This window comes from Oryctolagus cuniculus, chromosome 17, assembly GCF_964237555.1.
Source record: "Oryctolagus cuniculus chromosome 17, mOryCun1.1, whole genome shotgun sequence".
Lineage (NCBI taxonomy): Eukaryota > Metazoa > Chordata > Mammalia > Lagomorpha > Leporidae > Oryctolagus > Oryctolagus cuniculus.
Window position 1 is genome coordinate 17,563,949 of NC_091448.1, and position 27,845 is coordinate 17,591,793.

The 27,845-nt window shown below is 42.1% G+C and overlaps 1 protein-coding gene and 1 pseudogene across 5 annotated transcripts in view; both read left to right on the top strand.

Moving 5' to 3' along the window:
• Positions 1-27,845, top strand: part of NSF (N-ethylmaleimide sensitive factor, vesicle fusing ATPase) — a 179,903-nt gene that overhangs the window by 41,814 nt on the left and 110,244 nt on the right. For all 5 annotated transcript variants that reach the window (XM_008271641.4, XM_002719197.5, XM_070060567.1 and 2 more), the window contains exons 5-8: positions 9,913-10,079; positions 13,029-13,136; positions 13,565-13,640; positions 16,162-16,317. In XM_008271641.4, coding sequence (XP_008269863.3) covers positions 9,913-10,079; positions 13,029-13,136; positions 13,565-13,640; positions 16,162-16,317 — 507 coding nt within the window. The remainder of the gene's footprint in view (positions 1-9,912; positions 10,080-13,028; positions 13,137-13,564; positions 13,641-16,161; positions 16,318-27,845) is intronic.
• Positions 23,754-23,866, top strand: LOC127484592 (U6 spliceosomal RNA; annotated as a pseudogene).

Genomic DNA, 27,845 nt, shown 5'->3' on the forward strand with positions numbered 1-27,845 from the left:
TTCGTGAGACCATATGGTATTTATGTGCTCTTCTTCCACACGTGACCCTACTGTGGTTTACTCTTAACACTGCAATTAAGTCTCTCAAATAATCAGGATCCATCCTTTCTCTAATGTCTGTCTGGTTACATGAAACCTGTCCTCTCGTGGGTTCTTCCTGGAAGACATGTGTGTCCAGTGTTCTGATTCTTGCATATGCAGGCTACTTTCTATATCTGTAATATTTGAAGGAATAGCTTGACGGAACATAAAATTCTCAGATTGTCTTCCTTCCTTGAATTTCTTGAAAATGCACATTCAATTGCTTTGTTTTTTAAAAAATTATTTGAAAGGCAGAGTTAGAATCTTCTAGTTCATTCCCCAAATGCCTACAACAGCTAAGACTGGGCCGGGCTGAAGCCAGGAGCTAGGAACTCCATCTAGGTCTCCCACAGGGGTGGCAGGAACCCAGGTACTCTGGTCATCATCCACTCTCTCCCAAATGCATTATCAGGAAGCCGGATCAGAAGTGTGGAGTTGGGGGCCAGCACTGTGGCACAGCGGGTTAAGCACTGTCTGCAGTGCCAGTATCCCATATGGATAGGGGTTCCAGTCCCAGCTGCTCCACTTCTGATCCAGCTCCCTGCTAATGAGCTTGGGAAAACAGCAGAGGATGACCCAAGTGCTTAGGCCTGTGCAACCATGTAGAAGAAGAAGCTCCTGGCTCCTGGCTTCATCCTGGCCCAGCCCTGACTGTTGCAGCCATCTGGGGTATGAACCAGCAGATAGAAGATCTCTGTGTCTCTCTCAGTTCTCCTTCTTTCTAATTCTGCCTTTCAAATATATATATATATATATATATATTTTTTTTTTTTTTTTTTTTTTAAAGTGAGGAGTAGCCAGGCACTCCACTAAGGGATGTGGGTGTCCCAGGCAGCAGCTTAACTCGCTGCACTACCAGGCCTCTCCCCACCTGAATTGCCTTGCTTTGTATAATGATCTTGAGAAATCTGATTCCAGGCTAATTTTCCAACTTTTATAAATAATTAGATTTTTCTGTTTGGGGGTGCTGAGGATTTTTCCTCTTTAAGTCTTAAGATCTTTATTGGAACAGTTTTCAGAATTGGTCATTCTGGGTCAGTTTTCTATGGCATACAGTGCGTCTGTTTATTATATGGACTTGTTTTCTGTCCGGGAAAACTTTCTTAGGGTATGATTTTATTTTATTTTTAAATTTACTTATTTATTTGAAAGAACAACAGAGAGAGGGGGAGAGACAGACCATCTGCTGATTCACTCTCCAAATGGCAGCAACAGCTAATGCTGGTCCAAGCTGAAGCCAGGAGCCCAGAACTCCATCCAAGTCTTCCATGTTTTATGTGAGTGGCAGGGGCTGGCGTACTCTTCTGTTGCTTTCCCAGGTACATTGGCAGGGAGCTGGATCAGAATCAGAACAGTGGAACTCAAACCAGCACTCTGGTATGGGATGCTGGTATTGCAAGCAGTGGCTTAAGCTTGTGCACCACAACACCAGCCCCTCAAGGATGGTTTGAAATACTAGTTCTGGTCAAATTGTTCCACTTTTCTTCTTGGGCTTCCAACTATAAGTATTTGGACCTTCTTTGTATATCTTCCATTTTCACCACTTTTTGATGTCATACATTTCTTTATCTCACATTTATTATTTTGGTTCTTTTCCTTTCTTCACTACCTCTTAATTAGCTACTCATTCAAATCTATTTTCCCTTGAGCACCCTCTAATTTATTTTTCATTTCTTTAATTGTTTTGTCTTTTTTGCTATTTCTTTCCTGAGTTCAGTGAATTTTCATTGCATTTCTTTATTTCTGTTCTCAGTTTTATGTATATATGTATTTGTTAAAGAGAGCTAATTTCATTTAAAGTATTACAGGGTTTTTTTGTTTGTTTGTTTGTTTTCTATTTCATGGTTCATCTTTTCAGGGAAGACACTTCAACTGAAATCCTGCAGTATTTTATTATTTTATGTTTTCTTTTTATAGTGAATTTATGTGAAAATTTTTTCCTTATTTTTCATGAGTTTGAAGAGAAGGTTATTAGTCCAAGAGCACTCTTCTAGAGACGAGTGGTTTTTCTTAATGAGTAATACCGATGAGCTGGAGGGAAAGCGTCAGGGCCTATTCCCTTAGTTTCTGCACGGTCCTTCATTTTCCCCTCTAACTGCCCCCTCCCCTTCATTGCCACTTCTTTAGGGGCACCGCTCCTTCTCTATTTATCAGAGTCTTTCCAGTGATTCTTGGGTGGTGCCATATAGTCCTGTTCACCTGCATGTTCTTTCCCTCTACTGGGAGCTGTAAATTCCCAACTTCATAACATGCTTAGTATTTCAGCATTTGATCTTTGGAGGTGATTTGTCTGTATTTTGTTTATGTGTATCTTCTCTTTCTCTCTCTCTCTTTCTTCAGTGAGAGCTTTGTTTAATTTTGGTGCCTCTTTCTCTATTTGAGTTTCCTGTATTCTGTTTCCTAGTACGGTGGGAAGTGTGGGCTACATGTGGCATTATCTGTCCTCTTGCTACTCCCATAAGGTTTTAGGAAAATGTGTGGAGATATTCAGATTTGTTGTCTTCTAGACAGCATGCTTTTGAAGAAATTCAAATTTATTGTCACTTTAAACTAGTTAAGAGTGAATAGGTACTTAGAACAGTTCTAGGAACGCAGGCCTCGCCTGGTCTATACAGTAGTAGAGAGGTCAGAAAAGAGACCCTGGTAATGTAGCAAGAGGCCACATCATGCTCATCATATAGGGATGACAATTTATAATAATTGTGGGGGGTATTATTTTTTTATGATTTATTTTATTTATTTGAAAGAGTTACAGAGAGAGGTAGAGACAGAGAGAGAGGTCTTCCATCCGCTGGTTCACTCCCCAGATGGCCGCAACGGCCAGAGCTGCGCTGATCCAAAGCCAGGAGCTTCTTCTGAGTCTTCCACGTAGGTACATGGGCCCAAGGACTTGGGCCATCTTCTGCTGCTATCCCAGGCCATAGAAGAGAGCTGGATCAGAAGAGGAGCAGCCAGGACTAGAACCAGTGCCCATATGGGATGCTGGCTCTGTGGGTGGCGGCTTTATCCACTACACCACAGCGTTGGCCTTAGTAATTTTTTTTCTGAGCTAGAGGGAGCATGAACATTGAGGTTATCTTTAACTGGTTCTTCCTTTTTCTTTGTGGAAGTAGGATGAGGGATGAAATTTGATTGAAGGTGAAAGTAAAAGAAGTTACTTCAGCTGTGGGTAGCTGGTGCCAAGGGTCATGGAATTAATGCTTCCCAGACTTGCCTGAAAGCATTACCTGTGGAGTTTGTTTTTAGAAAAAGACTTCCAGCATTCTCCATTGGGAAGTCTGATTCATGAATCTGTATTTTTAACAGCCACATTTTGGGAAACAGTGACATAAGTGATTCCTGTAACTCTCACCTCTTCACTTGAAGTGTAGTGAGAAGCTGAGACAGTGGAGACATTTAGCACCAAAGGGAGAGAAGTTAGTGCCTGAAGCCAGGGTTCCCTGTCTGCACATGATGGCAGAGGTAACATGAACACCAGCTATATCTGAGGAGCAATTGGGGTCATACGTAGTTTTAGTTTCTAATTTCCTTAAACTTATTTTTCTAAACATATGACTAAGAGCGAGCTTAAATTTAACTTCTAATGTAGGTATTTTCTTTTGTGAAAAGGTATGGAAATTTATCATACATTTAAAAAATTATTTATTTATTTGAGAGGGAGCTAATTTTCTCCACAAATGCCCACAACATGTAGGGCTGGGCTGGGCCAAAGCTAGGAGCTGGGAACTAAGTCCAGGTCTCCCATATGGGCGGCAAGAGCTCAATTACTTAAGCTGTCATTGTTGCCTCTCAAGATCTGCATTAGCAGGAAGCTGGAGTTAGGAGCTAGAGCTAGGAATCGAAGCCAGGTCCTTTGATGTGCAATGTAGGTGATGTAATTTCCAAGCTAAACGTCCCCTTATCCAAGGTTGTAAATTTTGATGAGTTGAGAAGCTGTTTATGGCTTAAAGTATGTTATAGAAACATTCTGCTACCGGAAATCCTTGTCTTCAAAATTAATTAATTTATTTGAAAGGCAGAGAGATGAGAGATGAGAGGGAAGCAGGGAGAGAGAGAGAGAAAGAGAGAATCTATCTATTTCCCATCCTCCAGTTCACTTTCCAGATGCCCAGAACAGTCAGGACTGGGCCAGGTCAGGCTGTAGCCAGGAGCCAGGAACTCAATCTGGGTCTCCCACCTGGGTGGCAGGGACCCAACTACTTGAGCCATCACTGCTGTCTCTAGGGTACACATCAGCAGAGTCCTAGCATGGGGAGCTGAGCTGGACTTGAACCCAGGCACTCTGATATGGGATATCGGTGTCTCAAGTATCAGCTTTTTTTTTTTTTTTTTAATATTTACAAATGCTTCACATCTATTTTTCTTTTGTTTTTTAGATTTATTTACTTACTTAAAGGCAGTTATACAGAGGAAAGACGGTTACTTTCTATCTGCTGGTTTATTCTCTAAGTAGCTGCAACAGGTGGGGCTGGGACAAGTGGAAGCTAGGAGCTGGGAACTCCATTCAGGTCCCCCACGTGGGTGGCATGGGCCCAGGCACTTGGGCCATCTTCTACTTTTTTAAATTTATTTTTTATTTTCAAGATTTGTTTATTTGAAAGGCAGAGTTACAGAGAGGCAGAGTTAGAGAGAAAGAGAATTCTTCCGTCCGCTGATTCACTCCCCAAATGGCTGCAACAGCTGGAGCTGGGCCAGTCTGAAGCCAGAAGCCAGGAGCTTACTCTGGGTCTCCCACATGGGTGCATGGGCCCAAGGACTTGGATCATCTTCTGCTGCTTTCCCAGGCCATTGCAGAGAGCTGAATCGGAAGTGAAGCAGCCGGGACTGTAACCCGCACCTATATGGGATGGTGGCACTGCAGGCAGCGGCTTTACCTGCTACGCCACAGTGCCAGTCCCCATCTTCTTCTTTGCCAGGTGCATTAGCAGGGAGCAAAAAGTGGAGCAGCCAGGACTTGAACTGGCACTTATGGGATGCCAGTGCTGCAGGCTGTGGCTTCACCCATTGCACCACAACACTGGCCTCCCCCAAGTGACATCTTAACTGCCACACCCAGTGCCTGCCCCCAGAAAATGTTTATCTTGATTGTAAAATCCGATCTTTAAAGAGATGAATCAGGATAACTTGATGGGCAAAATTGTAAAACCAAGTGACCAGAAGGTAGGACAAAGGTGGAGTAAGCTTGAGGCAAGGAAAGAGGACCTGAGTGATATGAATGATTGGCTGTGCAGTTCAGTGGAACTGAACTTCAGAGATGGAGGCAAAGATAGGATAGGTGGTGTGGCTCCAGTGAGGAAAGCTTAAGGATTCTGGAATGAGAGTTCCTGTATGTAAGGTGAGATTTTATTGTTTAGTTCAGTCAGTGATTTTTGGTCTGAGGAAATCTTCTGGAACAATCTCTTAATCTGGCTTCTCTCCATGTTGCAACATTGTTTTAAGTATTCCAGTTCAGTTCACACATGTTTTGATCATTATAGTATACGCAGCACTGTAATGTCTATGTTTGTTTGAAGCATTTAGCAAACTTTTTTTGCTCATAAAAGTGTATTTTTATTAGTTTTTGATGTTAAATTTAAATTAGTTATAAATAGGAAAACATTCAGAGCCGTCTTTCCTCCGTATTCTTGCCCTTTTGGGACTGGGATCATGGTGCTGACCATGGTGCTGCCGGCGGTACTGTCCATGGTAGTGCTCACAGCATATGAAGGTCTTCCTACAGCATGGTCTTCTATTTGGAACATTGACCTGAAATGAAAATGTATTTGAAAACTCAGTCACTAATGAGGATATTTTTAACATACTTTAATGTTCATATTTCTCAATGTGAAGATAATTTGTATGTATACAGATGTACCAGATACATACATTGTGGAATAATGGCATTGTTTTGAGTCTTTAATGTACAAAATGACATCATACAGTACAAATATTTGTAAAATGTACTCTTTTCACTCAGTATTTTGTTTTCATGGGCTACCTTCCTTTGTTAAATATGCATCAAGTTTTTATTTTAATAAAAATTGCTGTACAGTATTCTACATTGTGAGTATACTAATTTTATTCATTATTCCCTACAGTATTTTTCAGTGTTTGACTATTGCAAATAATGCTTCAGTGAACCTCCTTGTAGATCTCTTTTTTAAAGAAAAAAAATATTTATTTATTTGAAAGAGTTTGGAGCTGGCGCTGTGGCATAGTGGGTTAAGCCACAGCCTGCAGTGCTAGCATCCCATATGGGCTTCGGTTCGAGTCCCGCTGCTCCGCTTCTGATCAAGCTCTCTGTTATGGCCTGGGAAAGCAGTGGAAGATGGCCCAAGTCCTTGGGTGCCTGCACTCATTTGGGAAGACCCAGAGGAAGCTCCTGGCTCCTGGCTTCGGATTGGCGCAGCTACAACCATTGCGGCCAGTTGGGGAGTGAAACAGCAGAAAGGCAGAGAGAGAGAGAGAGAGATCTTTTATCCTGTGGTTCACTCCCCAAATGGCTGCAACAAATGGAGCTGGGCTGATCTGAAGTCAAGAGATTCTTCCTGGTCTCCCATGTGAGTGCAGGGGCCCAAGGATTTGGGCCATCTTCTGCTGCTTTCCCAGACCATAGCAGAGAGCTGGATCAGAAGAGGAGCAGTGGGGACTGGAATTGAGGCCCATATGGGATGTTAGTGCCGCAGCATGCCACACTGCACTGGCCTCATGGTAGATCTCTTTTAGGTAAATGTTCCAGAGTCCTTCTGGGATAAGCACCTGGAAATGGACAGACAGCTGAGTAACTTGCTCCTCTTAACGTTAATATCTCAACACGGGGATATTTTATAGGGAAACAACTAAGCTCTTATCTTTGGATTTACTTGGCAAATAACCTGTACTTTCTAGGAAATATTAAGAAGGAATAGATCAGGCCGGCACCGCAGCTCAATAGGCTAATCCTCCGCCTGTGGCGCCAGCACACTGGGTTCTAGTCCCGGTCAGAGCGCCGGTTCTGTTCCGATGGCTCCTCTTCCAGTCCAGCTCTGCTGTGGCCCGGGAGTGCAGTGGAGGATGGCCCAAGTGCTTGGTCCCTGCACCCCATGGGAGACCAGGAGAAGCACCTAGCTCCTGGCTTCAGATCAGTGTGGTGCGCCGGCTGCAGCGGCCACTGGGGGGTGAACCAATGGAAAAGGAAGACCTTTCTCTCTGTTGCTCTCTCACTGTCCACTCTGCCTGTCAAAAAAAGAAAAATAAAAAAAAAAGAAGGAATAGAACAACCAGAATTAGAGACAATAGAGTATTCTGAAATTTTCAACCAAAATTTGAATACATTTTCCTATCTTAAATATATTTTCTATCCCTTATTCCAACTTTGTTAATTTGCTTTTGAAATATTTAAAATAGATGTGTCTCCCTTTATGATGACATGCCAAAACATAAAAATTCAAAGAATTTACAGGAAATCTTATGTGTAATTCAAGTGACTGGAATAAACAAGTTTAGAACAAAATTTAAAGCATGAAATGACATAGAGACATCTTGGCCAATTTTCCTGACTCCTAGAAGTGATAAATCAAAGCACTGAGAAATTAAATGTTTTACTTAGGTTAGTTTCTTCTGGTTCTAGCAAATCTGTTGAAACACACAGAATCGAAATCCCTTTGAGAACAACTTTGTTGGAAGCCTGTTACTAGAATCTTCACCACAGACAGTCACTGCTGTTTTCACCTCTCGCTGTCTGGTGACCACAGTAACCCACAAGAGCACCATGCTTACTGTTCAAAGCAAATGTGACAAACAACATTTTGTCATTACTTTTGTGAGAACTGTAGGAGCTTTCTTACTCGGCAGGACAGGAGCTGGTGTTTAACTGAAGAATTGGTTGAAAGCCTTTTCTTAGAGTTTGATTCCATGGATTGGAGTCCGATGTAGTATTTATGTAAACGTCACCTATCATTTCTGTGTTGATTTCTTTGAAGTAGATTGGAAACTTAGACCTTGTGAAGCACTTAGGAGTGCAGAATCCTTTTGGGTTTTTGTATATTTCATCCTCAATCTTTTATGATTTTCTTACATCTAGTTAACTGTTTTTGAAGAAAATCTCCCTTTTAAAAAAAGTTTTCCCAAAACTTTCAACTTAGTTTTATAATTTCATCCTAGAATGTCAGAATTTCAGCAGCTCTTATGCTGTTTAATTGTTTGTATAGTTTGTGTAACTATCACAACCAACATTAACAGATTAGAAAATGGACATGGTTGACCCATGATGGGAGCATCTCCAGCAGTGCAGTAAGCGCCCACGGGCTACAGGCGTCTGTTCAGCCATGGCAGCTGGGAGGGTGAAAGCTGGTCAGTGTTCTAGATTTAGCTTGGTGAAGGTTGCGTAAGAGAACTTAAGGGACCACTGGCAAACTTTAGGACAGCAATCTTCAGGAAGCACAAGGGGGAAGTGAAGTGTCCTCATGTGTGCAGTCAGCCTACTGAAGGGCAGCAATAGGCTCATTGTACTGGCTGAGGTCACATTGCCCTCTTGGGGAAACCCAAATGCTGAAACCCTCTTAAGCTTTGCTGGGTAGCCCACCATACTCTTCCCTGATACCGTATATTGCAGTGCTACATTTTTTTGCTTTAAAAATTTGTTCTTATGGGGCCAGCATCGTGGCACAGTAGGGCCTGCAACCCCAGCGTCCCATCAGTGCTGGTTCTAGTCCTGGCTGTTCTACTTCCAGTTCAGCTCCCTGCTAGTGTGTGTGTGTGTGTGTGTGTGTGTGTGTATGAGAGAGAGAGAGAAAGATTGAGCTTACATTCCCTGGTTACTCCCCAATTGGCTGCATTGGCTTGATTTGGGTCAGGCTAAAGCCAAGAGCCTGAAACTCCATCTGGGTCTCCCACATGAGTGACAGGGGCCCAAATACTTGGGCCATCTTCTGCTGCCTTCCCAAGCACATTAGCAGGGAACTTTATCCACAGCAGAGTAGCTGGGACTTGAATCAGCTTTATGATGTGCCTAACCACAACACTGGCTCCAACACATTGTTTCTTAAGCCGTTTTTGCACTGTGACCCACTTTCTAAGGGCAAAAGACTCCACCCATCTCTAACCTTACTCTTTCTTGTGTCAAACCGAAATGCTGTTTGGAAGCAGCATGCTATCCCAGCTCCACTGAGGCTTCCATACTGTCATTTTGTCCTCTCTAAATGAGAAGAAAGGCGGAGAGGCCGTGTGAGGAGGGTATGGCACCGCCTCCAGAAGACTGGCGTGGGGCTAAGAGAGGCAGGGCAGAGTGCTGTCTGGTATTCTCCAGTTCCTTCAACTGACGAGGAGGACCTCTGGTGGTGCTGGTGTTTTTTTTTTTTTTTTTTTTTTTTTGACAGGCAGAGTGGACAGTGAGAGAGAGAGAGAGAGAGAGAAAGGTCTTCCTTTTGCCGTTGGTTCACCCTCCAATGGCCGCCGCAGCCAGCGCGCGGCGGCCGGCGCACCGCGCTGATCCGATGGCAGGAACCAGGTACTTATCCTGGTCTTCCATGGGGTGCAGGGCCCAAGCACTTGGGCCATCCTCCACTGCACTCCCTGGCCACAGCAGAGAGCTGGCCTGGAAGAGGGGCAACCGGGACAGAATCCGGCGCCCCGACCGGGACTAGAACCCGGTATGCCGGCGCCGCAAGGCGGAGGATTAGCCTAGTGAGCCGCGGCGCCGGCGGTGCTGGTGTTTTTTAATCTCTGCCTGTGCTCCCTTCCAGTGAAGGCCCATGAAACTCCCTTTTGGTCAAGGTCTGCTGTGATTCGTTGATGTGGACCTTGTAGTTACTAGAAATAAAGCAACTGTTGAGTGTCCCTGTGACTTTAAAAGATGCTTCTTTTTTCTCCTAGTCTCCCTGTATACGTTTGACAAAGCCAAGCAATGTATTGGCACAATGACCATCGAGATCGATTTCCTGCAGAAAAAGAACATTGACTCCAACCCTTACGACACGGACAAGATGGCAGCTGAATTCATTCAGCAGTTCAACAACCAGGCCTTCTCAGTGGGACAACAGGTGGTACTAAGTTTGATTCATAGCCTTGACTTTTAGAATTTCTAATCTCTTTAGAGGAGCTTTGTTTATGAACAGGTATATCCAAAATGAGTGGTGAAAAGTGAGGGGGATGTATTCACCGAACCTTTGGAGTCTATCCAGAGGCATTCTACAGTAAATTTTGGATTAAAATGTCTTGTAATTATAGCAGCTTTTCCCTCCACACCTTTAATACTGCAGACACATGCGTCTAAAATTTGTTTCTTTTTATTGTTAAACATTCATTTTTGGCTCTGAGATGTCTTTCTTTTTCATTAATATATTTCCGTAGAAAAATAGTTCTTAACTATTTTTGGTTTTTGACTTATTTGGGAATCTTGAGAAAATTATGTAAATATATTTTCAAGTTTTTATGAAACTTCCAAAGCTTAGACTTTCTTTCTTTGAAAACATTTGCTGAGGTTGCCTCATTTTTACGTTTCAATTAATGTCATAAATAATTAACATCAATAACCTAGGAAGAAATATCTTTTAAAGTTTCACTTAATGTGTGAATTCATAAATAATCATTGCTCTTTTGACCTTACCATCACATTTGTCTCCTTGTTTTGACTTTCTGAGTCGTCCCTGACTGCTCAGCCCAGAGCTTCATAGCAGTGGTTTTCAGAGTGTGGTCCAGAGACCCCTGGGGGTCCCTGAGGCCTTTTCAGGGGGTCTGCAAAGTCACAGCTGTTTTCAAAATGTTAGGAAGACGTTAATTGTCTTCCCACATTTGTCTTGCAAGTGTGCTGTGGCGTTTTGCAGAGACTGCCAGAGCTTCCGTGAAGCCAGAGTTGAAGAGGTGTGACAGCACCACTCTCCCCACTCCTGTTCTGCTGTAGAAAATAGGGCTTTTAAAAATTAAAAATGTATTTGTATGTTAACATGTATTGGATTTCTTATTATTTATAAATGAATAAACTTAGAAGATTTTTGTTCTCATCTCTAATATGGTGAATATCAATAGATCCAATACATACAAACAAAGGCTGTTAGCAATCCTCATAATATATAAGGAGTGTAACCGGATCCTGAGACCAAAATGCCTGCGTTCTGATCTCTCGGACCTTACCTGACTGCTCTTGTAAGAGTGAGAGCAGTGGTAGGAGGCAAAAGCTACTGGAGTCAAAGGAGGGTTATTTTTTTTCTCCTTTCTCTTTAAAATGAAATGGCATGAATCAGGAAGAAGAAAATTCTAAGCATCTGTCAAACTTTATAATATCAAGCTTTTAAAGTGGAAACTGAATTACTGATAAACAGGAAAAGGATATAATGCATTTCTCAAAGGAGTGCTATATTTGGAATGAACCTCAGAAATTGTCTTGTCCAACTTTTTTGTTTGCAAATGAGGAATTTTTATGTTCAGAGAAGATGGAGATGGGCCTGTGGTTACACAGTCAGGACGTAGCTAAGAATTGCATATCTAATAGTACCTCAAGTGTTCCAAATGCTCTTCTAGGTGCTGTGGATCAGGAGTGAACAGAATCCACACAATCACTGCCTCCTTAGCACTTGCTTTCTAGTTGGGGAAGACACAGAATAAGAAAGACGTGCCACCTGCTGTTAAGCACCTTGGTGCAAACAAACCAGGGCGCTGCCCTGGGGGCCTCTGAGCGCTGTTGCAGTGCAGGGTCCCAGAGTGCTCCCAGGAGGATGCTCTGCGGATCCTTTGTTCACTGCCCATCCTCTGCTCTGTTCCTTCTGGATTCGTGGGTTTTTGGCTGACAGCTGTCCTCAGGTTACCTTCCTGAGCTTCATTGTTTTGACCTTTACCTTTAGCTCTAGTATCTTAACAGAAAGTGATTCGGAGAGTGTTTAATAGAAAATGCTTTTGCATTGGTAATAATTTAAAACACAACAGCATGTGGAGTCAATAAATGCATGAAAGAAACATCTCCGTAATACAGAGGAGAAATAAGTATCTGACCTGAAATCAGTGTTCTTAGCATTTATGCCCATTTGCAGTAGATCATAGTGGCAGGGTTGTTACTAATGATAGCCTGGCTTGTGGCATGTATGAGGAGTTTTTGGAAAGTTCATGGAAAATGTATATTATGAAAAGAAGTTATGCTTGGATTTGTTTTGCATTAAAATAAGCATCATTTAATTCCACTTTTCACAAACTTTTGAAATAACCTTATATTTGGTGAATAAGTGAGCATTCAAAAGCTCTCTGTGTACTCGTGTGGCAGGCATTTTGTACTGGTTATAGAAGAGCCTGGACCAGCGCCGCAGCTCAATAGGCTAATCCTCCACCTAGCGGCGCCAGCACACCGGGTTCTAGTCCCGGTCGGGGCGCCGGATTCTGTCCCGGTTGCCCCTCTTCCAGGCCAGCTCTCCGCTGTGGCCAGGGAGTGCAGTGGAGGATGGCCCAGGTGCTTGGGCCCTGCACCCCATGGGAGACCAGGAGAAGCACCTGGCTCCTGCCTTCGGATCAGCGCGGTGCGCAGGCCGCAGCATGCCAGCCGTGGCGGCCATTGGAGGGTGAACCAACGGCAAAAAGGAAGACCTTTCTCTCTGTCTCTCTCACTATCCACTCTGCCGGTCAAAAAAAAAAAAAAAAGAAGAGCCTGTACTTTAGAGTCAGACCAGGGTTGCAGCCTGGTCCTGTCATTGCCTGTGACTGATCTGCATTGCTCAGTCTCTGGATCTTACCTTCCTCACTAGTAACACGAGCAATCATTTCTGTCTCCAAGAGTGCTTGTGAGTGTGAATGCTGTGACCACATCCAGTGTCAGGTGCATGGCAGGTAATGAAGGTGAGTTCTCACTCCTCGTTGACTTTGTGAGTTCTGTGCTTGGAGAGCAGGTGCAAGAGGGGGTACACAGGAGGAACCCGGTTTTCTGCATCTGGAAAACACTGGTATTGATTTGAGAATCAAGCCACTGCATCATGAAATAATTGTTTTTCCCTTACCTCTTTTCTTCACAGCTTGTGTTTAGCTTTAATGAAAAGCTTTTTGGTTTATTGGTGAAGGATATTGAAGCCATGGATCCTAGCATCCTGAAAGGAGAGCCTGCAACAGGGAAAAGACAGAAGGTCTGCATATTTCTAACATGCCTTATTAGATAAACTTTATGATTTAATTGTATGAGTTAATATAATTTTCCTAACTATTCTCCTACTCATTGATTTTTTTCATATTATATACTCTTAAAATAGTAGGCAGAAGAAATTACTTTCATAGTCAGTACTGTTAGCAAAATACAGCTTGAAGTATTACCTATTTTCAAACCAATGATAATTCAAATTTGCATGTGTACTTGTTATTCTAGTTGGATGCAGAAGAAAGGCATCATTGCAAAGATAGAGGCACTTAGGAATTGTAGAAGGTTGTTTTCAGAAAAGCAATTGTGACTCAGATGATAGAAAATTTGCATAAAAAGCCCCATTTCCCCTCGTTTTGGCTTGCTTTGAGATATTGGGAAGTGTGCTGTTAGGCTGCTCATTGTTGTCTTTCTGCACAGATCGAAGTGGGACTGGTTGTTGGAAACAGCCAAGTTGCATTTGAAAAAGCAGAAAATTCATCACTTAATCTTATTGGTAAGCTTGACAGTTTTTGAACATTTCTGAATGAAGGAGGACTATCTTTGTTATTGTATGTGACTCAACTACAGTGGTTTGCAGGTAAGGAGAGGTCTTTATAGAATCATAGGTGTCTCAAATTTGTTAGCTATGCTGATGAAAAAAATTAAAACCTTCCTCTGGATCAGCATTGTCCAATAGAAATAGAATGTGAACCACATATGTATTTCTTAATTTTGTAGGAGCCACAGTAAAAATAAGTAAAAAGAAGCAGTGAAATCAATTTTTAAATCAATTTTTTAATTTCTCATTTTGAAATAATTTTAGGCTTATATATGATTTGCAAAAATAGCTCAGAGAATCCCTGTTTTACTCTTCATAAACACTCAATTAAGATGTCAATCTGATATAATCCTAGTACAATGATCAAAACTAAGAAATTAACTTGGTTTCATGGCTGCTCACCAAAGTACAGACTTTATTTGGATTTCATTGGTTTTTCGTTATATCCTTTTCCTGTTCCATGGTTTCATTCATGATGGGATCACTTTGCATTTGTTATGTCTTGGTCTTCTCCAGTTTGTCATTCCTCAGAATTTCATTATTTTATATGACCTTGAGAATTGGCCATTTTTTAGAATGTTCCTCACTTGGTTGCTATGTTAAATGAGATAATATCACCTCTGTAATTAAATGATGGACAGGTCAAGTCTTTCCCGCAGATTCATAGTTCAGTCCTACTTGTGTAGTTTAGTTCTGCTTTTCTTATATTAAAGCAGTGCAGCTTCGTCTCTCAAATCAGTCACCAGAATAGCAGTTGCATAGGTGGTAATCCTTCCTTCTGGCTGACTTGATCATGTTGGCATCTGTCCCAGTAGAAAGTAGAGGGTTTCCTTGACAGCACACCATCCTGCCTAGGACAACTTAACATTCTCTGATTGCGTGGCCTTTCTTGATCCCTAAATTGACATTCCCCCTATTATTTTTCTTAATTGTAAAATAAAATATTCCATAAAATGTGAATAGGCACTCAACTAAAAACAAGTTACCACCTAAAATTTGGTTTTATTTTCATACTGTTTTATAATTTGCTTAGCATGTATCAGGCATCTTAAAAATACCTTACAATGATTTTTCATGCTGCACAGTCATGCTATTTTTATGGATATAGGATATATCATAATATATTATTTTTAATGATTTATTTATTTATTTGAAAGGCAAAGAGTTACAGAGAGGCAGAGGCAGAAAGAGAGAGAGAGAAGTCTTCCATCCGCTAGTTCACTCCCCAAATGACCACAATGGCTGGAGCTAGGCCAATCCAAAGCCAGGAGCCAGGAGCTTCTTCCAGGTCTCCTATGCAGGTGCAGGAGCCCAAGGACTTAGGCCAGTTTCTACTGCTTTTGCAGGCCATAGCAGAGAGCTGGATCGGAAGTGGAGTGGCTGGGTCTTGAACTGGCACTGCAGGTGGTGGTTTTACCAGCTACACCACAGCGCCAGCCCCCATAATCTATTATTGATCTGGTATGCCTATGAAGTGATTTTTTTAGTATTTTGTTTTTGTGCACCTTGTGTTAAGATGTCTTAAGGGAACTGCATAACTTTAATACAAATAATCCATGCATTTCCATGGAAAATAGTTACGTGGTAATTGGCATGCAGTAAATTTGGCCACAAGAGAGCAGTAGAGTACAAGAAAAGTTTTTTTTTTTTTTTTTTTGATAGCTTCCTAAAGGGTATCTTAAGTCCATGACACTCTAATCATAACTTTACTATTTAGGATAAACTCTTGTTAATGTGATGTTTTCCTCCCTAGTTTAATAAAAACTGCATTTTACCTTTTGTGGTGGTGTTACAGAAGAGTGTACTGTGGTACTTTGTTCTTTGTGTCTGAGACTTGTGCTTCTCTTGAGTTCCTGTAGGTGGCACTCTGACTCTTAGGTTAGATCATTTTTTTCCTTGCAAAAGAATTTGTAAACGTGAATTTTGTAATCAGTAAAGTCCTTAGAATGATTTTAGACTTTTGTGTGCAAGTGAAGAAAAATAAAAAAGACATAAGATCAGCCATTCAGTGCATCATCTCAGGCTGAGGGGTTATATACCCAATTATAAGCTTAATCAAGATAAATATGCTTGTTTTTAAATACGTGTGCTTTAGGAGTCTTGAGAGACTGCTGGATTTCACTTGCATTTCAGCAACTAACTAGTGTTGTTTTCATTAAATAGGTATATAGTGTTTCTTCTGATTAGCCAAGGTAGTTTGGTTAAATTAAAGGTTACTGAAACCAAGCTCCATGGATTGATTACAAATAGACTGCAGCAGAGCTGGTCATTTTGAAAATGTGTTGTGTCCATAAATGGGCCCAAAGTCAACAACACAATAAACTCATCCCTGTTAGAAAACCAGCTCAAAGTATGTTCATCTCCGTGTAAGGGGAGCGTCTCTTTATTCATTAGGATGCCTGGGGAGTTCTGTCTGTCTGCTTACCCTTACTGATGAAGTTTTTGTTTCACATTTGATTGTGTTTGTTTGACACAGGCAAGGCTAAAACCAAGGAAAATCGCCAATCCATCATCAATCCTGACTGGAACTTTGAAAAAATGGGAATCGGGGGTTTGGACAAGGAATTCTCAGATATCTTTCGACGAGCGTTTGCTTCTCGAGTATTCCCCCCAGAGATTGTGGAGCAGATGGGTGAGTTTCAGAAGGAAACACTGATCAAATCTTGTGCTACTAAAAATTGTATTAATGTGATGAGAATTCCTTTTCAGTACATTGGAAATTATTTTTCAGACCTGCCAAAGTATTTTTCTATTTTAACTTCTAAAAAAAAAAAAAAAAAAAACAGAAAAAAGATGTTCGCTGAAAAACTTTCACAATATTAGGACTTTTAAAATTACATTTTATGAGGGAATCACAGAAATGATATTTGTGGTTGCTCCATTTTATTTATTATATTAGAGTGCGTTACTATCGAGCATATTTAGAGAGAGGCACTGTGGGTCAGACTTATGCTGCCGAGTCAGGGCTGTGTGTCGGCTTGTAGACGCTGTTGCGAGAGCGACTGCTGCCGCTGTGGACTGTGCTCCTGCATTGCCCGATTAGTGCCTCCTCATACCTACTAAATGCATGCCTGGCGCATTCTTATATTAGATAAGTTTGATCCAAAAAGACAAATGCGGAATATGTGTAGTGGTTTGCATATTTCAAACAAAGAAATGCTGTATTCATTTATCACTTTCTTCTTGAAGGCTTATTTAATTTATCTGTGTGAAGTGACTTTATTTGCCCACTGGAAATGCTGTCATGTCTGTTTTCATATCCATATCATACATTGGATTGGAATGTGAGCAACAGAATATCTGAGAAAGGAATTTATAACATAACAGCTTCTGGCAGACTATTAGCGTAAAAACAGAATCTAAAAAAATGGAAGGAATAAGAAAATATGACTCCTCTCACTCCCATCATTCTTTATCTTTAAATTGCTACTGGGAGATAAAAGTATATTAATCATGGTGGGGTAAGAAATGCTTTCTAGGCACTAAGTGCCTGGATTGTATTAGCCTCCTATTGTTGGTAGCTTTTCTGCCTGGTCGCTCACTGATAAATTACAGGCACAGCACACACCTGTTCACTGGGTAAAGGTCGAGTTTGGAATTGGATTAAGAGAAAATGACAGAGACCCTCATCACCTGAGTTTTATACACCTTGAAATGGCAATAATGTACTTTTTATCTGAAAGATACAAAGGCCAAGTCCATAAAAAACAGACTTCTAATTTGGAAAACAGTAAGAAATGTGGGTGCTCACTATCTCTGTAATGTGTCTTTGAGACACGGTAATTCCATAAAATTTCATGGAAGTACAGGTTAAGGATAGTTTGGGTAAAAGCAGAGATAACGGGATGATTCCAATGTTCAGAGTTATTCTCCTGGTTTCAGAACTGAGACTTCATATGGAAAGAGTCTGATGATTCTGTTTCTTTGAATGTTTATCCTGTCCAGCCAACAAGTAGAAAACAACTGCTTCTGTGGTCAGCGCTTTTAATTAGATTATAAACAGTTTCCCACTCTTGGGGAGCTATTGGGGAGTCTGTGGAGATGTTGGTTTCCTGTTTGTGCATTATCCAGACCCTGACACCCTCTTTCTCCAGGTAGGGGTAGCTAATGGGTGGAGGAGTAAAACTCCTGTCAGTCACCCGGGGCTGACTCGGTCTCTGATACTCACATTTATTTGGTTGAATTATAGGAGTAGCTTTTTGTAGTTGTTCAGGTACATTTTGACTAAGAGCTCTGGGCTTGAATTTTATGGGTGCTTCTGTCCAGAACCTTTTATAATACTTTTTAAAAAGTCACACTTTTTTAGTTTGGCTTTTCTTTTTCTTTTTTTTTTCTTTTTTTTTTTTTTTGCCATCAAAAAGCATGTGTCGTCAATTTAATTAAAAGACAGCTAGTGTAGAGCTACCTTGGCTTTGAGCTGGATTGAAAAACATTCTGAATGAAACCTCTGAGTGTCTAAAAAACATGAAGCTGTGTTTTTTAATGATTGATTGGGAAATAAGTTGCTACTTTTGTACAGACTATAAATAAAATTATATTTTAAGTCTTTCTTATGCAAGCCCTGTGTTCCTTTACTTTGCCTGATGGGAACAGAATTGGCTACTTTTTTCCTCATTCTTTGTTAACTAAGTAGACAAATTTGTAGAGTTTTGGGATTCAGTTGAATTAGGTGTGTCTGGTTAATTCAAATTTTAAAAAGATTAGAAAACAATGATTTAGGTTATGGAGCTTTTTAATTTTCTTTTAAGCAGAGAATTTTCCCTTTTGGCTTGAGACCAAATTATGTCTTCACCATAGAGTCTGGAGTTAAGTCTAGTTTGTAAGCAGGAATCCTCCTAAGTGGATTTGTTTGCCTACATATCAATTATTCAAATTTGCAGAGTGATAAATTTAGGATTCTGTTCTGTCATTGTGTTTATGAGGCTGATAGTTAATGCTTTTAGGTAATTAGTTCTTGCTTTTTCTTATAAAACTTCATGTTGCCTTTTCAGAATTAAAAGTACAGTTGTGGCACATCTAAAATGTTGCCAGTGAGTGAGGAGGACTGAATGACTTGACCAGGGGTGCACACTTACGTGGTAGAACGTGTGAGCTGGGTTGTCATGGTGTTGCCTCTCTTAGTTTCCCTCCTGAATTACTCTCAAGTACATAAGTACACCTGCCTGGTTTTGTTACATTTTTCTAGAATTAAAATCAAGGAAATCCTTAAAGGGGATAGAATTCAAATAAAGCTCTATAGGCAAAGGAATGAGGGCCATGTGTAGAAAATGAAAACGATTACCTAGGGAGAATATCAATTTATATTTTTGTTTTTGTTGTTTGAAGCCATGTTAACTATTTACTTTTTCCTCACCTGTGACAGTTCGACCCCTCAAACCCTACTGAGGCAGCCCTTCTTGGAGGTGTGCAAAAGCATTGCCAAAGGAAACGAGACCAGTCCTTTGCATGTACTGAGTGCAAACACACATGCAGTTAGAATGTCCTGTAGCCCCTCCCATCACAGATGTTTAGCAAGGGATTCCTGCTTGTCTTTACTTTGTGGAACAATAGAAGCAGGGCGGTTTGAGTCCCAGGGTAGCAATGTGAGCATCCCAGGCAGGTGTCTGGAGATGGAGATGAGTCAGTCCAGCAGCTGATTGCTGTCCATGCACACACCCAGCTGACAGTTGAGTGTGTACTTCTGTCCAGATGTGAGCCACACTTACTCCCCTGCACACAGTTTTGTGGAGAGCGCTCGGGATAAATAAATGATTGATCACCTCAGTTCTCGCTGTAGCTCTTTTGTTGGCAACGATAGAGTTTCTGCAGTGAAACTTCATTTTCAGCATCCCTGGCAGTGATCTCCGAATCACAAATGTCAAAGCAAAAACCCAAATTCTTTTCCTGAACAGTGGAATAATTGTTAAAGAGTTAATTAGAGACTCTTAGTGTAGTCCTGGGAATAGGGTCAGGTTTTCCCAAGGCAGGGGGCTTTGGCAGAAGAGGTAGAAGGGAAAGGGGGTAGAGAGTGAGGGCCCTGGCCCCTCTCTTTCCAGGCTCTGTGGGCTGTGGATGTCCAGGCCACCTAGCGGGCAGGAAAGCCCCTTGTTGTGGTCTTGTGCCCCGGTCTTTGAAACTGACACTGTGTTCGTCTTGGTTCCCTCTCCTCTGTGCCTCCCTCTCTAAGCCCATTTCAATCTGTATTTTTAAAGTTTCTTTTGAAATTCAAGAGGAAAGCAACTCTTCTCTGATATCATAAGTGAAACTGCAGCTCCTCTGTGAAGTGGGGCTGCTGAGAAGATAAGGAGCCTTTCAGTCGCACGCAGACATCTTTCACATGCTAAGAACAGTGCAAATAAAACAGAGTGGAAGAAAGGGCACTAGGGTTTTGTGCATGCCATATTTGGGAGAGAGGGAGTTCTTGCTAAGATTAACATAAACACTGACACTCTTAAAATGCATTTTCACACCCCCACTCACGAGGGGAGATTGCAATTTAAATGGGGGTTAAGACATCTAGCCGAACTCCAGGGCTCTGTAAAAGGAACCCTAAGGCTAAAGAGCTTATCTGAAATTTGAAAAAAAATGAAGCTTTCTGACATTCATCTTTTTTCCTTGTATTAGTCATAACTTGCTTTTCAGCTATATTTTAGGTTTTGAATGCCAAGCTGACATCTGTTCAAGTCTGCCGGTAATTTATTAGCAGAGGAAAGGAAAGCAGTTGCTCACTAGTATGAGATGCAAACTCCCTTCTGACTGTCCACCAAGTGCTGGTAGATAATACCTGGATACGGGAAAGTAAGAATGTTCCAATTCAAACTGCACGTTGGGAAAGCTATAAAGTTTTTATTTGTTTTTGGCTTTTTTTTAATTAGAAGAAAAAATGGATTATTACCATGTGATTTCCACAATCTCTAGAGCAGGATTTAAAAAGCATATAAAAACACCATAGGTAACTGCAGAAATTGAAATATTTTTTACCTTGTATTAATTTTTCCATTGGTTTATTGGCTTTAATTGAAGTTAAATTTATGTTTGAATACAAATAATGTAGTTAGGCCTAGATGTCAAAGCTAAGCTATATGTAAATTCAGCTGGCATTTTTTTCTTAATGACTTTAAGAAGAAAATCTTTTGGAGGACAGTGCTGTCAACAGAGTCCCCAGTGGGTTAGGTTTTCTAGAAGCTGCAGTTGGTTTACTACAAAGTTGAAGTCTGAGCGTTAACCTGAGTGCCCACCAATAAGGAGACGACAGAATAAACTGTGGCACACCCTCATTGTGGAACACAGAGGACCAGATCTTAAAATGATAGCTCCAGACAGAACAGATACGCTTGTGTTGATACAAATGTGTAAAACCGAAAGTGAATGCATTACACAAGTTTCTAGGAGCACACATCAAAATGAAAAACGTGGTTACTTCTGTGATAGCAAGTTGGGGAGGGGAAAACTTGTTTCACTGTTACACACCCATGTCTGAGTGGGCACTGCTAATGTATAACTTAAAAAGCAATCAAACAAGAGGATAGTATCGGGCCGTTTCTCTCTCGGGACAGTTCCACCGTCAGCACAGAAAGAGAGCAGGGTGCAGGTTTGTTCAAATGCCTCTGGGAAGTCTTCTGTGAAGAGCGCAGAGATGAGGGCCTGGATTCTGAGGTGTCCATGGCTGTCCCTTAGGATGGGCGGAAGTGCCTTCCTATTCTGCTTAAAAGAGAAGAGCAGTTTCTGGATAAGTAACAATCTACTTCCTCCCAGTATTTTCTGCGGTATAGTAATAAGCAGAAGTCCTTTGTCTTCCCTCAAAACCTGGGAATCCAGGCCTTTCAGCAGCTGAAGCGGCGTTGGAGAGGAGAGTGGGAAATGGTGACTTGGACGTGTGTCTGGTATCTGAGGAACTACACACATTTTGTAGCAGTCTTAACCATTCATTCTATTGAGAAATGGTTGCTTGTGACTTTTTTTTTTTTTTTTTTAATTTGAAAGAGTTAGAGGGAGAGACAGAGGAGTCTTCCATCTGCTGGTTCACTCTCCAGGCGACCTCAGCTGTCAGTGCTGGGCCAGGCTGACGCCAGGAGCTTCATCTGGGTCTCCCGTGTGGGTGGCAGGGGCCCAGCACTTGGGCCAGCTTGTGCTGCTTTTCCTAAACCATTAGGGAACTGAATTGCAAGTGGAGCAGCCGGGGTGCAAACTAACACCCACGTGGGGATGCCAGCATCCACTGCTGGCCCCGCCACTACACAGGCTCCCGCTTGTGCCCGCTAATGTGCAGTGGCTGGTGATTTCTCCTGCTTTACTTTCATGCTCAGATTGGTAAGGATAATGATGAAAAGTTCATTCTTACCTAGTTCCAGACACCATTCTAAGTGCTTTACTTCACTTACTGCTTTGTATTTTTTTTTTAAGATTTATTTATTTATTTGAAAGAGAGAGGCAGAGAGAGAGAGAGAGAGAGGTCTTTGATCTGCTGGTTCACTCCCCGGATGGCAAGAGCTGCGCTGATCCAAAGCCAGGAACTTCTTCCGGGTCTCCCACGTGGGTGCAGGGGCCCAAGGACTTGGGCCATCTTCCACGACTTTCCCAGGCCACAGCAGAGAGCTGCATCAGAAGTGGAGCAGCCAGGACTCGAACTGCCATCAACTCCTCATGTCTCATGAAATCAGGACAACTTGAATGTACCAGATTACTAGAAAAGTGGTTTATTTACAATGCACAGGACAGCCAGTCCCTGTGCCAAATAATTATCTGGCCCAAAATGTCAGTGGTGTCATGGCTAAAAAAAAAAACCTTGGTTAGATTAAAGGCTACCTCAGAGGCCATTTCAGAGGTCTCTGTGGGTTTTCAGGAGAGGACAGGATAATGGTTAAGGTCAAGGACTCTGAGGGCAGACTGCCAGGGTTCAAATCTAAATCTAACACTAACTATGGCTTTCAAATAAAGTACTTACCCTTTGTGAGAGTCAGTTTCCCACCCCATAAAATGAGGACAGTATACTCTCTACCTCATAAGGTCACTGTGAGGATTGAATAAATTAAAATACAAAACACGGGGCCAGCGCTGTGGCATAATGGATAAAGCCTCTGCCTGCAGTGCCAGCCTCCCATATGGGCACCAGTTCAAGTCCTGGCTGCTCCATTTCTGATCCAGCTCTCTGCTATGGCCTGGGAAAGCAGTAGAAGATGGCCCAAGTGCTTGGGCCTCTGCACCCACCTGGGAGAAGTGGAAGACGCTCCTGGCTCCCGGCTTCAGATTGGCCCAGCTCCAGCCGTTGTGGTCAATTGGGGAGTGAACCAGCAGATGGAAAACCTCTCTCTCTCCCCTTCTCTCTTTGTGTAACTCTGACTTTCAAGTAAATAAATAAACTTAAAAATAAAAACAAAAAAAATAAGTTGTGTTGTTGATATCTGTGAATCAAGAGATGAGGACTGGGGCCAGTGTTTTGGCACAGTGGGTAAAGTCGTTGCAGTGCTGGCATCCCGTATGGGCGCTGGTCACGTCCCAGCTGCTCCACTTCCAATCCAGCTCCCTGCTAATGGCCTGGGAGAAGCAGCAGAAGATGGCCCACGTTCTTGGATCTTCCTACCCACATGGGAGACCTAGAAGAAGCTTCTGACTTATGGTTCCTGGCTTTGGATTGGCCCAGGCCCAGCTATTACGGCCATGTGGGGAGTAAACCTGTGGATGGAAGACCTCTGTCTGTCCCTCTCTTTGTAACTCTCTGACTTTCAAATAAATAATTTTTTGGAGCCTTTTTGGTAATTGTTGTCCCTGTTAGATCTTCATAGACAAACTCAGGTGCTTCTCCTATGCTTCCTCCACACCAACTGTACACTTAGAATCTAGTGGTGTTTTCATGTATTACAATTGGTCATTTCACTCCTGGGGCTGGGTAGGACCTGCTCTGTGCTTTACAGGGTGTTTAGCAGCATCTTATCCACTCTGTGGTGACAATATCCTCTCCTCCCAGGTGACAATTCAAAATGTCTCCCTGGATGGGAAAATTACACAGCTTCAACAGCCACTTCTTAAAGGCCTTCCAAAGCACAACCATAATGTCCTTTTTTTTTTTAAAAAAAAAGATTTATGTATTTAGTGCTCGTTTCAGCAGCACATATACTAAAATTGGAATGATACAGAGAAGATTAGCATGGCCTCTGCGCAAGATGACACGCAAATTTGTGAAACGTTAAAAAAAAAAGATTTTTAAAATTTATTTGGAAAGCAGAGTTACGGAGAAGCAGAGAGAGAGAGACAAGTCTTCTATCCACAGGATCACTCACCCAAATGGATACAATGGCCAGAACTGAGCCAATTCGAAGCCAGGAGCTTCTTCCAGGTCTCCCAAGGACTTGGGCCATTTTCTGCTGCTTTCCCAGGCCATAACAGAGAGCTGGATCAGAAGTGAAGCATCCAGGACTCGAACTGGTGCACATATGGAATGCCAGCACTGCAGGCGGAGGCTTTATCTGCTACACCACAGTGCAGGCCCCGATAATGTCCTTTTATTTTTATTTTTTATTTTTGACAGGCAGAGTGGACAGTGAGAGAGAGAGAGAGAGAGAAAGGTCTTCCTTTACCGTTGGTTCACCCTCCAATGGCCACTGCGGCTGGCGCGCTGCAGCCGGCGCACCATGCTGATCCAAGCCAGGAGCCACGTGCTCCTCCTGGTCTCCCGTGGGGGTGCAGGGCCCAAGCACTTGGGCCATCCTCCACTGCACTCCCGGGCCAGAGTAGAGAGCTGGCCTGGAAGAGAAGCGACCAGGACAGAACCGGCGCCCCAACCAGGACTAGAACCTGGGGTGCCGGCGCCACAAAGTGGAGGATTAGCCTATTGAGCCACAGCGCTGGCCCCGATAATGTCCTTTTAATCCTTGTATTATCAACATCAACATGCAGTCTGCAGCCTGAGTTAGATTGAGAACCACTGTTACCAGTCTATGATAAGATGAAGTTGACATTGAGAGTGAACAATTCGAAATTTTTATAGCAATTTGACATTTCCACATTGTTTTAAAATAGTATTTTACAAAAGTACTGGTCACACAGCTGGTTCTGAACCTAGGAGAAGAAAGAAGAACTTATGTAAATATTTGCTAAATGATTAAGTTTTTGAACAAATGATTGAAACAGGGAGTCTTGGCAGAATTTTCAGCAATGGAATAAAGCAGTAAAAGTTGGCGTTTGGGTGGTAATTAGATTATTCTGAATGTAAATGATTGCCCTAGTGAGGGGGGTGAAGGACTGAATAGTCTAGGTAGCCAATAGACTGTGATGGTCCGGTAGTGTGGTACTTGGAACCTTGATGAGGATTGCGGCAATGAAATTGGCTAGATTTAGGTATTGTGGGTGTCGGGCGTGGAGGTGGGACTTGGATGGTATGGGAAAAGATTGGAAGGTAAGAGACTTTGGAGGACCTAGTTTTGGGGGAGTGGGAAATGCTGATGGATTTCCAACAGCAGGAGAAGAAACTGGAAGCTGAACTGAAGAGAGAGGAGTTACCAGCTGTGGACGCTGGCCTCGATCTGCCTGTACGTGTTGAAGCTCAGTTTTCACTTTCCTTGCTGGGAATATCCTTTTTACTGGGCTTCTCTTGCACCAGGGTTTTCCTTTTACCTCTCTGGCCTTCCCTTTTCAGTCTCATTTGTGTCACTTAAGATATTGGGGTTCCTCAGGAGTCTGTCCTAGACCTGCTCCTTTCCTCCCTGTGTGATTCTCCCCCCGAGTGGTCGTATCCATTTCCACGGCAGCCATCGCTGTCTTTCCTCTGATGGATCTCAACTAACACGCATCCTCTGCCGGCCTTAGATCAGAGCTCTGGCTGGCTCATGATTCCACGCTGGGTTCAGGACCAAACTCGGCTGCACCCTCCGCCCTCCCTGGTCACGCTTCTCCGCTGTGCTTCCTGTCTGCCGCCTTTTCCTCTTCCCCGTTTCTGGTGTGTCACAGAACAGGCTCTTCTGCCATCTGCCCACTGTCCCCAGTGGTCCAGTGCTCTCCATCTCCCTTCAGGACAACGTTACACATCGATGAATCGCTCGCTCAGCCTTCAGCCTTGCCCGTCTGTAATCCATTCTCCACACTGTAACTGGAGTGATTTTTATAAAAAGGCAAGTCCGGTCCTGTCACTCCACTGGTTCAAACCCTTTAGTAGCTCCCCTTAACTCCGTCCGTGGTTTACAAGCCCTGTGTGATCTGGCGGCTGCCAAACCTTCCCACCTTGTCTCTGGGCCCGTGCCCCTCCCCCCAGCTCTGGGTTCCAGCCAGCCTGTGCTATTTTCAGTTGCTCCAGTTTGCCATGCTCCTGTCTCTTCCCTCTGTAGCTAGGGCATGTTTTCACCATCTTTTTGTCCAATTCCTGTTCATCCTTCAGGCCACAGCTTTGATCTCACTTTGTCCAGAAAGCATTGGCTTCTCCTCTGTGTCCCAGTAATTCCACGTGTCCTTTTATGCATTATTATGATTGCTTATTACGTATCTCTATGCCACGCCCTGTCCCCATATCTCTACCTCACAAACATAATGTAAATTAAAAAAGAAAGGCCTTGTTTATCTAGTCACTAGTGTCACTTCCACTCCTGGCATGGGGCCTGGCTCTTAATATAAGTTTTTAGGAAATGAATAAATGCCAATAACTTAATTAATCTTGATTAATTAAGTGGAATATTTAGATAGTTAGACCCAAGCTCTGCCTTCAAGATTCTTAGAGTCTAGGAAGCCCTCTTAGGCCACAGCATTTGAGAAAAACACTATATTTTGCACCTCCCAGAACAGTATTATATAGAACATAAGACACATTGTGAACCACATCAGCAAAGGAGGCCATATGTAGAAACAGCAGAAGCAATGAAGGTGTGAATAAAGACTGAGCCATGTCTTTGAAAAGTTGGAGTCGGGGTGATATGGATCCTCTTAGATTTTTTCCTAAATCTAGTGGTTTTTAGTGCTTAAGGGAAGTGGGTCCTAAACTGCCTGAGCCTTGATACCCTTGCTTGCAGAATTATTCGTTGGTGGGCTTATTGTGAATGTAGCATTTATGTGGGTGAGTTTTGTAACTCAGTGCCTGGCTGACTAAAGCTGTCCATAGGTGGTAGTTTATTGATGGTACTGTTATTGCCAAGAGATGCTTTTATGGCTCTAGAAAAGGTAAAAATCTATAATGCAGTCCCTTTAATCAAATGTTAATATATGTTTCCTTTTTATCTTGTGTTACTGTTGACTATAGTTAACTCCTGAGATTATCCTCTTTTTCCTGTTTTGTAATTAGCCATTTTGAACAGTGTTTGTTGATAAGGTAGTCAAGAGGACACTTGGAAATATCTTTTCTTTATTTGTGAACTCATACTTTGGCTGATTTATATTTACTTTTTATCACATTCCATCAGAGAGGAGCTGATAAATGCCCTAGCACTTCTATAAATCTTGTCAGTTTCTTATACTTGATATACTGACTTGGAAAAACAACAGCCATCTTGATAGACATAGTGGAGAATAGGCTGTTGGGGTGACGGGAAGTAGAAGACAGAATTAGCAATAATATTAGCGAAAAGCTACTCGAAACATAAACATTACTATGTAGGAGAATACTTCCACCACGATTTAAACAAGACTTTCCTTGGAACTGCATGATTTGTTACTTGGAACAATCTGTCTTTACCATGTATAATATGTTCATTCTTTAAAAAAAACAAAAACCTATAAGAAACTTGGGTTGGTTTTCACTTTTTGAAGAATTAACATGGTGTTCTTTCAGGTTTTAAAGAGTACATAACCATAAATTCCTTGCATGTACTATTTTACAAAGAAGACATTGAAAGTTATTGTAGATAATTTATCAAATACTCAAAGATGTATTTGAGACTTTGAGTTCTTCACAATGCTTCTGGCTCTAATACAGTATTTTTCCTCTGGGCAAATAATAGTTTGAGTCCTGTTTTACATCAGAGGTATTCAAATTTATCCTAATAATTTGATTTTTAAAAATGTATCTAGAATCTTGTCATGAGGAAGAAATCCTAACAAGCCCTAAGAGCCCCTTGATAATGATTAGTCGCCATAGAATGAACCTATAATTAGCATGCTGCTAATTTACACATTGGCCATATGCAGTCAAATCTCAAATATACATGGAAGAAGTATTCACATTATAGATATATTAATGCAGTCCATGGGCATGTTGATCCACGT